General features: G+C 42.8%; 1 protein-coding gene across 1 annotated transcript in view; it reads left to right on the top strand.

Annotated features, from left to right (window-relative positions):
- Window positions 1–1,235: 1,235 nt before the first annotated feature.
- dus1l (dihydrouridine synthase 1-like (S. cerevisiae)) overlaps window positions 1,236–11,150 on the top strand; it is a 25,769-nt gene continuing 15,854 nt past the window's right edge. The window contains exons 1-12 of the mRNA XM_036549772.1: window positions 1,236–1,311; window positions 2,094–2,339; window positions 2,513–2,621; window positions 2,807–2,857; window positions 3,556–3,668; window positions 3,761–3,843; window positions 4,080–4,183; window positions 5,081–5,225; window positions 7,452–7,548; window positions 7,659–7,747; window positions 10,278–10,444; window positions 10,815–10,852. Of these exons, the coding sequence (XP_036405665.1) occupies window positions 2,103–2,339; window positions 2,513–2,621; window positions 2,807–2,857; window positions 3,556–3,668; window positions 3,761–3,843; window positions 4,080–4,183; window positions 5,081–5,225; window positions 7,452–7,548; window positions 7,659–7,747; window positions 10,278–10,444; window positions 10,815–10,852 (1,233 nt within the window). The 5' untranslated portion in view covers window positions 1,236–1,311; window positions 2,094–2,102. The remainder of the gene's footprint in view (window positions 1,312–2,093; window positions 2,340–2,512; window positions 2,622–2,806; window positions 2,858–3,555; window positions 3,669–3,760; window positions 3,844–4,079; window positions 4,184–5,080; window positions 5,226–7,451; window positions 7,549–7,658; window positions 7,748–10,277; window positions 10,445–10,814; window positions 10,853–11,150) is intronic.

The raw sequence follows: 11,150 nt of genomic DNA, 5'->3' as shown, positions 1-11,150 counted from the left end.
ACTAATTCTTTTTGTCTCTGCGTCTTCATGCTGTTATGGAATATTGCTTCACAGTACTTTAATTAGGCCAATGTCATTTAGACTACACAGTGAAGTGCTCATCTCTTGTCTTAAACCATGGGAGACTGGATTCAGTAGGTATTTGTCAACATTCATTCAGGTTATGATTTCAGTCTAACAAAGGTAATTTTTGTAATAAAATCACTTGCAAGTACAACAGTTAGTTGTTAAATACACAAATGAAAAATTAGTCCGCAAAATGTGTATTGATGTCAGAATACATACGCAAACACATCTCAAATATACAAATCTTACATTCTCTGTCAGTCATTAAATATCTTAAGAAATGAGTTCTGCCACTCCAAATATTTTATTCAATATGAAAGCAACTTGATAAATTTTGCCCACTTTACATATACATTACATACACATTAGAAAGGCACTGCCAAAACACTACCAAGTGTTACCGGCAAGGTGAAACAATGGCAGCATACAAAAGCATTAAGAAACAAAAGTTACAACCTGTGGCCATGAAGACAATCCTGAGATTGTCCTGACCCAATAAGAGAATGATCCTACCAAAACCTGAGGCAGATCCACTAACATAGGTGAGACACACACACTGATACGACTGAAGGGCAAACATGTAGTGTTACAATTGTATAGCAGGAGAAATCCGCTTACGTTTTCCAGTTGCAGAAAATAGTCACATCTATCAACATTAGACAGGTGACAAACTGTTGCATGTTTTTCAAGACTGTGTGCCTTTTGTATTTTAATACAGCCCAATGTACACTGTACTGAACGTTTGGATTCAATCCTATTACTTACCCTAGTTAGAGGCAACCTCCTCTGATTGCATATTGTACGATTACTATCACATCCAGGGTAGCTTCATCTGTAAAATTACCTATTATGCTTTGAAGGGCAAAAGAGACAGCTAATTTGGAATTACCTACAATGAACAAATGTTTCTTGGGGAAATAAGCCATATGGTAACGTGTTCGAAGTACATTAACATAGTTCAGTCAGAGTAATGGTCAAATGGGCAGACTCAGATGTGGACATGCTGCTCCTTTTGGTATCTTTGAATCCGTTGCTATATGCATACTGAACTGAATTATGGCAAACCCAAATATTTCCCCCCTTTTAAAACGTTAAGTTCCATTTTTAAAACGCCTGCTCTCGGTTCCCCATCGGTCAGGTTTGTGTGTTACACAGTCACTTCGGAAGTAGCCAGCAGTCACACCGCGGAAGGTGCGTGTTTAGGGTGACCACGCTTGGTTCAGGTGCAGCCGACTTTACGAACTGGTCAGTACCACTGCAAGGAGATTTAGTGGAGTTTGTTGTGGAAAAAAATATGTTCTGTTTACGAGAAAATAATCGTTTCGTGTTATACAGCAGCTGTTACGGTAGCAAAATGTTTTAACTCAGATAGTTCACACAACTGACGCTAGCTACCAACCTGGTTGACCCAAGCATGTGAAAATTGAGCGAACATTCCTGTCATTTTGATGTTGCAGATTCAGACCGACAGTGATGTTTATGGCATGTTGGTTCGGCAGATTGTCAGGGTATTCAATGTCATTGTCATTCGGCTAAATATTAGTTAGCGAACAAGCAAGTCGACTGACGTTAGCTATCTAATATAAGTCTACCCGACACTCAAGTAAGCTAGCTGGTCAGTCTGGTGCACGCTTAGCTACGAGTCCGCGGATTTGTCTGTACTAGAATGAGATGGCTAGCTACGGTATTCGTGATTTTATAAGGTGCTGGTGTTGTATTTACTAATATGATCGCTCGGTGGACGGCTGTATACTGTTGCTTGAAATCGGCACACTGCGCTTCGTGCTCGTCTGCGTTAAGCTTACATACGTAATGCACCAAGATCGCCAGCCAGTTGGCAAGCAACCTAAGCGTGCTTGTGCCCGTTCTTGTGTTTGTTACCGGGGTCTACCTAACTTCCTCTTTCAAGCGCAAATCGAGCCTGTAGCTATTTACATGTAGTGTACTGCTTGTGTCTCTAACAGGGACATGTAGAGACGGTTGTACAGAAGCTTGATTCTACCTTACTTCTCCCTTTGCTCTCGCAGGCTGTGGCCATGCCAAAGCTGCAGGGCTTCGAGTTCTGGAAGACCACCCTGAAGGGAGCAAGTTATGTGGTGGCCCCCATGGTGGACCAGAGCGAGCTGGCCTGGAGGCTGCTGAGCCGCAGGCATGGCGCCCACCTCTGCTACACCCCCATGCTCCACGCCCAGGTGTTTGTGCGTGACGCCAACTACCGCCGTGAGAACCTGTACAACGAGGTGTGTCCGGAGGACCGTCCCCTCATCGCACAGGTGAGTGCAGTTCTCCCTTCCCGCGAGCAGTGACATTTTCAGCAAGGTCATGGCAATGACAGTCCCTCAGGTACTCCATGTGTCTCAGCGCTGACGTTTTTAGTTGTTGTAGGTCATTGTGGAGGCCTCATTTGTTACCTTCGTGTGTCATTTTAAATGACTTCTTTTTTTAGTTCTGCGCAAATGATCCAGAAGTGTTTGTCCAGGCTGCTCTACTGGCTCAGGATTACTGTGATGCCATTGACCTGAACCTGGGCTGCCCTCAGATGATCGCCAAGAGAGGTAACATTCAGCACCCAGGCTTCAAACATTCCCGTGTTTGTTGCAGCCAGTTTGGTTCAACAGGGAACGTGAAACAAATGGCTCCCTATTGCCACAGAGAGGTCAGTGTGGCATTGTTATCCTTTATGTAGAGATCTGCGTACACTGCAGGTTTGGCTTCACAGTGTGTGCTTTTTCTGTTAAAGGACACTATGGTGCCTTCCTGCAAGAGGAGTGGGACCTTCTGGAGAAGATGAGTAAGTTGATGGGTTTTCATCCTCTTGCATTCTGTTTGAAGAGTGGTGTATGGAGGTCATGTATAGCCTAGTTTCCACTGACCCATCTTAGTAGTGTGTTTGCCATTCTAGTGTAACCAAGTATGATGGTTGCATGTAAAGTGATAAGGTCTGGCCTGCTGCTCAAGTGATGTTCAGCCTGGAGCATCTTTAGATTTGAACTATACTGGTGTAACCTACACTGGTCTATCACTTTTGACTATAGGCAAATGAATGAGATCGCTTGTTAGTTTAGGGTGATTCTTTTGTATCGTTTTTGTTTTGAGAAACTGCTGTAAAAGATTGTGGCATTGATGCTTATTATACCCAGCTCTGGCCTACAGCTTGCGAGGTGTTTATATTCCAGCACAGAATTATTAATGGTGTGTGAAAAAGTCAATGCTAACTAGCTAAGAGTCGCTTAGCATTGAAAAAGATTTTCTGGCTGTGATATTTTACCCAGGATAAACATGCCTACCTCCAAGTCGCTCTACAGTTGTATCTGGTGTTGGCTAACATACCGTCAGTCTGAGACATTTTGCTGTGGAAAACAGCGAAAGTAGGTCAGTGGAAACATGGCTAAAGTTTCTGATACAGATGATGCAGAGCTTGTCTTTGTGCAACTGAGCTCTGGAATCAGGTTTTGAATGGGGTTGACTTATATTCTCTTGTGTCTCCAGTCACGCTAGCTAATGAGAAAATTTCCGTGCCCATCACATGTAAGATCCGAGTCTTCGCCGAGGTTGAAAAGACGGTGCAGTATGCCAAGATGCTAGAGAAGGCTGGGTGCCAGGTAATGGACATGACCACTGTATTAAAGTCATTGCATTTGGCTGGGTGTAGTGGCAAGCGCCACATTCAGCTGCTGTGTTGTCTCTGCCCCAGCTGTTAACAGTCCATGGCCGAACCAAAGAGCAAAAAGGAGCCCTAACAGGTATTGCAAGCTGGGAGCACATCAAGGCTGTGAGGTAATTTCCTGTGCCTTTACAGATCATACATCCCAAAATGTGTATAAACTTTCGTGCAGTTGCACTGCAAAAGTATAGCTTTAATATCTGATAAGCAATTAAACTGCATTATCGATAACTGAATTAGAGTCATGTTAATCAGTGCATGTTTTTCAGTCAATTTAAAGTGCTGTTTGTGCACTGTTGATTTGTTGCTAAGCGAAGATCTGATTACCTGTACGTTCTGACCTTTGTAGGAAAGCGGTGAGCATCCCTGTGTTTGCCAATGGAAACATCCAGCACCTGAGCGATGTGCAGCGCTGCTTAGACGAGACGGGCGTGCAGGGCGTCATGAGCGCAGGTACGAATTACATTCCATTGCACGTGGAGCACAAGGGTCCTCATTGGCGAAGCAGGCTGAGAAGGCTTAAGATGGACTCTTGAGTGCCACAGCAATCTGTCACTCAAGAATTAGCTGTCTGGCCCTGCTCTATCCCAGGGGTGTTGGAGTTTCAAAGGCAGTGCGTCTGCACCGCATCAGACGTGCTGTGTGTGGTGGAAGTTTTAGGCGGGAGGTTGCCTGTGGTGGCAATGCAATGTTGGCACTCTGTTTTTAGCATCACCGTGGTCTGTGCTCTGAAGATAAGCCAGCAGAGATATTGTGAGCTAACACCACCTGTGTTGAAGCTCAAGCCTTGGGTTCTGTAGATCAAGGCAGTTTTTTCTAGCCCCAGGTGCAATAGAGTGGGATCCTCTTACAGCTGAAGAAACTTTTCGAAAAAGTTCTTTATCTTGCTTCATTTTTGACATATTGCACATACTGGCTTAAACCATATATTTTGGTAGGGTGTTGCTTTGAATAGAATGGCATGTTTTTTGACACAGGTATTACTTGTGCGGATAAAGAGTCACTGATGTCGTCTAAAGCCTCTAGACCTGCTGAGATGAAAGACAGTGCTATTTTCTCCTTTTAGCGATATGGGCTTGTGTGTATGAGAGATAAGGAAAACACTAGGGTGCTTTAGATGTTATACATTTTTATACCAGTGGGAGGCTGCCTTGCACTGGCGAAAACTGTCTCAGTAATTGAAGTAATGTTTACACTCTCACATTGCTGTTTGTATAGAATAAGTGAGATTTAAAATGAATGCCGAATTCCAGAGCCGTACAGGCGTTAAAAAGATATTTGGTAAGTACATGTTCACAGCATGCACAGCAATTCACACCAACATAAGAGGTTTCTGTGTCTCTGTCTCAGAGGGGAATCTCCACAACCCTGCGCTGTTCGAGGGCCGCAGCCCGCCTGTGTGGGAGATGGCAGAGGAATACCTGGAGGTGGTCCAACAGTATCCCTGCTCCCTGTCGTATATCCGTGCCCACCTCTTCAAACTGTGGCACCACACGTATGTCACCCTCTCGGGCCGCCGTGAATGCTACGCAATTTGGTCTTTGAATGAGGAGCACACCCGGTCCAGCACTAGCAAGAGCCGTAAATTAGGGTACCCACGGTCCTTGGAAATCTTGACAAATATTTAGAGGCACATAATAGATGTGTCAGTCCGACACAAGATTGGCTCCGAAAAAGGGTTTGAGTGGGCTAGTGTTCAACAAGTGTTCAACTGCTGCAGCAGTTACTGAATACTAAATGTGGTGAAACTCTGATGCTAACAGTGTGTGCTGTAGCCTACAACTTTAAATGGAGCTGGTTAATACGATCACGTTAGCCGTATTGGGCAATGTTAAAGTGACAGAAAGGAACAAGCAAACCACAGATTACAATGTTTGTTCAGCTAAGCATTCCTGTGGAGCAGAGACCTGAACTAAGTTTAACTCAACAAGTCCAATTAACAAGCTGAAGGTAAAACACATAAGTGATCAGCTTGTATTCATAAAAAAAGACTGGGGAAAAAAGCTGTTATCTGTATGCAGAGCAGGGAGATTGTAACACAGCTGTTTGTGACACAGTAATCATAATGTTCGCAGAAGTTAAATTAGATCATTATGAGGGGGGAAAAAGAAGTAACATGAAAAAGGGAGCTTCATCACACTCTTCATCAGCCCTGCAGATGGTTTGCGTTTCCACCTGATTACGTAGTACATTTCATCTGACTATACCCTACAGCGGGCTGTACCTCTCAGAAAGCATTTCCTGAACAGGACACCCAGATCACGTCCACACGCATCCATTTACTCCAAGATATCATTTCAGCAGTGAGTTTTAGAAATGCCATTTGGAGCTCACTCTCTTTTGTCCATGTTCAATTATACCACCCAGATTGATGCAGATTTCTTATGGCAAAAAGAAGCTACTGTACATCCCCTGGTCTTCAGTGGCTTGCATTCGGATGGAGCCCTTTCTGTTAAACCTTCCATTTCACAGTGTTGAAACATGCAACATCCGAATGTCGAAATCTGCTTAGCACAAAAAAACCTTTGTGTTTTTGTCACGAAAATGCACTCATGTGCTAAAACTGCTGAGACAATGTCACACAATGAATAATAGGGATCCTAGATGTCAATCCTTCTAACAGACAAGCTCGTTAGGTCGACATTCTTTTTTTTAATGTCTAATTTGCACAGTTTTATTTAAACGTTTCTAATCTGCTCGCTTATATTGTCCCATCTTGATCCACTGTAATGAATAATGGGAATTGAAAGGATGGATTATAGAAAAGATTTCTTTTGAAGCTTGATTAAATACTCACTGTTCCCTTCCCTTTTCTCACTGGTTGTGTTTACCAGTTTCTCTGTGAGTTGAATGTTCTGCTGGGAAGGACATGTACCGCTGTTAGGGAGTTTCAGTTTTTCAAGCTTTCATAAGCTTAAAAGTTTTAGAAATCTCGGTTTCTGCATGAGAATGAGAAGATATGGTTTGACAGACATCATATGTCAATATCAACCCTGAAAATCTCTATTAGTGCGCCCATAATGATATTTTCAATTCATGGATAACTGCCTAAATAAAAAAAGCTTATTCTTTCTCCTCTTCCTGGGACTGGAATGCATCCCTCTTGCTGCCTCACTGTGTTCTAGTATTCCCAATGTATTGTCTGGCTCTCAGGCTTGTTCTTTAAGCCCACCATTAGAACTTATTAATCACCGGTATTCCAGAACTCGTGCAATTGAGTGTGTGCAGATATTAAGTATTATGAAAGCTATATGTCTGTCATTGCCAAAGCTGAACAATTTCAAGGCTGGAAAAAATAATCATTGAAAAGTGTGCGTTTGTCTTTGAAGCATCATTGAAAAGCCATGGAAGGTACAAATCCGATTTGAGTGAGAAGTCTAGTAATATAAGCAGTGAAATCTGAGTGCAGCCAAGCATACAGTGAAGTTATTCACTCAGCTGGTTACTATTGGATAGTGGGAGATGGTTTGTAGGATCTCCTTTAGGCTGCTGAGTTGGTATCAGGCTGGCAGGCTCAGTTGAGGGGCTGGGTGGTTTTGCCCATCCTCCCCTGTTTCAGATGGCAGATGAGCTCTGGGCAGATGTGAGAGTTCAGTGTGCCATGCTGTACTGCAACTCTGTTGCTGCCAGTCCAATTAAAAAGCTGCAATGCTGTATCAGGTCAGAAAGCTTTGGCTCCAGTTCATGCGAAACTAGTTTCAGTGTCCTTCTGTGTCAACAGGCTGCAGATCCATCAGGAGCTGAGGGATGAGTTAGCCAAGGTAAAAACCCTGTCTGGAATGGCAGAGGTCAACAGGCAGCTGAAGAAGCGTTGCCAGGTGCGTACCACTTTGTGTTACTATCAAATTCTTACATACGAGAAAAGGTAAAACATTGTCCTCAGGTGCATTTCTCTTGTATGAAACATGTATGATTTCTTCCAATCCAGGAGGAAATGGCCAAGGACGAAATAGGGGAGAAGAATGCCAGTGGTTTACCGTTCCCTCATTGGATTTGCCAGCCGTATGTCAGACCAGTGTAAGCAGACATCTTTTTTTTTTCCACTATGTGTATTTTGTACCGGTTGAGTACTGATTAGGTTTGCTGCACAGTATAGAACAGGGTGTGACATTATGAAGAGGTACCATCCCACTTTGCATCTTTGCGTATCTTGTGCATGAAATATGATACGATTTGGTCTGTACTTTGGTCAAGGTGCAGTTGGATTTTCTCATTGGCTGACAAACATCCTGTCAGACGGACAGGTAAAATAGTTGTATTCCGACTGTATTGTTCAACAGGTAGCAGTCAAACTCGTCCCATCACAATTTCCTAAGGCAGTTTCCATGACAATGACAGACAAAAAGGGAATGAATCACGCTGGGTATGAATTTGTGACTCTGTGTGCAGTGAAGCAACTGCAGACGAGTCAAGGCCACCCCATTCTGTGGCAGGGCGAGAGATGCTGATGTCACGGACAAAGGAGTCGTTGACAATCCACCAGAAGGCGACATGTTTCAAAGCAGCCCTGTCAGTTTGATTTCTCCTCATTCAGAGAGGTGATCATATCTGCAAAGTGCTCACTGATATGTAGTGTTGTTATACAGCAGTTTTGAGAATGAAATGTAGTGGAGTGGGGTCAGTGATTCTCATGGTCATTTATCATTGAACAAGTATGGATGATGATATGCCAATATTTATGACATTTGTGTTTAGCCAAAGCATACTAAAGTGAATAAATGGTGATAAATTGTATTTTTGAAAATCAGAGAAAGTACTTCAGGGCTTGTAAGAATGACACATCCCGTTATAGCAACTCTTGTCTTTTATTCAGATGTCACCGTTTTTTGAGTCTAAATGACAAGCAAAAGTGCAATACAGTTTTTGCCTTCAGAATTCATTCATCATCCCACACACTCGTAGTCAATTGCATACTTGGTGCTCACATAGAACTTCGTGTTGTTAGTTTGAATTGTTTTTGGTTTTTCATTTATTGTGTTTCTGTGCCTGAATGCATTCCTTTTGTTGCATGCTGTGCACTAATAATAATAATAATAATAATAATAATAATAATAATAATAATATGACTTTATTGTCCACAAATGTGGAAATTTGCCTTTGGCTCCACAGGTAGTTGTTAAAAATACAGACACAATAAATACAATAAAACACACTACTGTGTGTTATGTTAAACCTTAACATATGTTGTAGCTTTTGAAACAGAAATATAAGAAAATTTGTGACTCCTTGAACACAACATACCTTCAAATATTTTCTTAAGGAAAATAATGCAGAAATGGAGATTTTAAGGTCCATATTTGTCACTGTGCGAGAGGCGTAAGTGTAAGCTTTCAAAAACAGATCCTCGTTTCATCCCGCTCCTTTATCCATCTCTGCTGCCTCTCCTCTTTTCTGGAGACTGAAGGTACTTCTCTATTCTGCAAAAAAATGTGAAGGTCACTCCAGACCCTTTCCTCTCCTTTCAGCATATTTCATATCTGCCTCACTGAAGCCTCTTCTTCATTGGTAGCATTTGCAACATCCAGCTATTTTTAATAACATATTCATCACACTTCTTTGTTTAGGCCTAATTGTTTTTGCCTGATTTACTGAATGTCTGTGGGCGGGCATCACCACCCACGCTTTCCATCCACCTCCTCTTACAGAGTTTGCTGCATACCCTGCTTCTGCACTTGCTGGTCTGTGTCGTACTACACTGCTGGCGTAGCCTCAGTGCCTCCCTTTGGGACTTGCATCTGCTTGAAATTGAATTTTAAGGTATAGATATTTGTAACTGTAAATGCTGAAAATAACCACAGTAAAATGTGAAGTACTATATTATATTTCTGGTCTGTTAATTGTACATTTTCTTCAAAAAAAACATGGCCAGGACTGGAGCCATAGACATTTAACAATTTAATTTAGATAAACTGCTATACTGATATTTTCTGTCTCTGCCTAAGCTTGTAATTTTTTTGTCTCCATTTATTAATGTGCCTAAGACACACTTATGGGAGCATTGAATTGACCGTAATCTCATATTGATCGTAATATCGTCTGCGTTATGCTGTGCCTGTTTCGGCTTGACCTATAGTGCCAATGTCTGGGTGCATTAATTGAGTGAATGTTTTTCTAGTCAAGTTACAAGAAGCTTTTTGCAGTTGAAATCACAAATCAATACACCATCATTTTGCAAGCTGTGTTTTGTTTTTAACCTGGGATGGCAGTATGGCATAGGAGCTGGACTCGTAACTGCAATGTTGCTAGTTCAGTTTCCCCCTGCGGCACTGCTGTTTTACCCTTGGGCAAGGTACTTATCTCACAATTGCCTCAGCAAATATCCAGCAGTGTAAATAGACTGAAGTGTAACCTATGTAAATCGTTCTGGATAAGAGTGTCACTATGTGTGACACTAATGTAATGTAATGTAAACTCTACTCCTTGTTTTTTCTTGCTTCACATGTCTGCAGTTTGATTAGAAACAAGATTGCGGGATAAGGTTAAACAGTGACGGATGTAGCCCGGTCTGTTATCTCTGCATCTCTCTTAAGCTGCGCCTGTTTTGCAGGCCAAAGGAGCCAGGGAGTGAGAATGGGCAGCCCAAACAGCAGGTGAAGGCGGTGTGTGTGAAGAGGGCGCTGGAGGACAGTGACGGTGCTGCAGAGTTCCTCTCCAAAAACAAGCAGAAGAAGAAGGCTCGTAACCCCCACAAAAACTTCAACCTGGAGCAGAAACGTAAGGAGAACGTCACAGAGCCGTGGCAGTGTGTCGCGTGCTCACGTGAATTATCCTTTTCAAGAGTGCGAAGTAATTACGGCTGTGCCTTCTGTTCCGTGGCCTCAGCCTGTTCCGCTATTCAACAATAAGCCCGAGGAGTCGGAGCTTTTTTATCTTTTTGTGTTTGTTTCCATAATTGGAAGATTGATGTCACTGCGTTTCAGCATTCATCCCCGACACATGTTAGAGTAAATTAGTTCTTTGTAGGCGGCCCCGTGGCGCTGATTTATTCAGCTTGTCGTGAGAGCTGTTGTGTCGTGAATGCAGCCCGCGCTGAGGAGGCTGAGAATGTGATGGCGGTGTGTGTTCCCCTTTTTTGTCTCTGCAGCAAAGTACATCAAGTGTGAGCAGTGTGGAAATCCAAAGGTGAGTCCCCAGCCCTCAGATCCACTTCACAACCCATGAAGTCAGCCGACTTATTGCATCGTGTCGCATGCTGAGACGGCTTTACTCCGGCTATAGGATATATGTCTGAACATTGGCACAGCGTGACATTGTCTACCCATGGACTGACACGGGATGGTATATTGTCAAACAACAAGCATGTGGTTTCCTTCTTTTTAGCCCCAGTTGGACAAGTGAATACTGTCATATGGATGGCTAGCCTATTTTCTGATATCACATTTATGGGCAAATCTAAAGTCTACAAGTGTGTAACTGTGAT

Source organism: Megalops cyprinoides, chromosome 1, assembly GCF_013368585.1.
Source record: "Megalops cyprinoides isolate fMegCyp1 chromosome 1, fMegCyp1.pri, whole genome shotgun sequence".
NCBI lineage: Eukaryota > Metazoa > Chordata > Actinopteri > Elopiformes > Megalopidae > Megalops > Megalops cyprinoides.
Note: the sequence above shows the minus strand (reverse complement) of the source record. Positions and strands in the feature narration are given on the sequence as shown.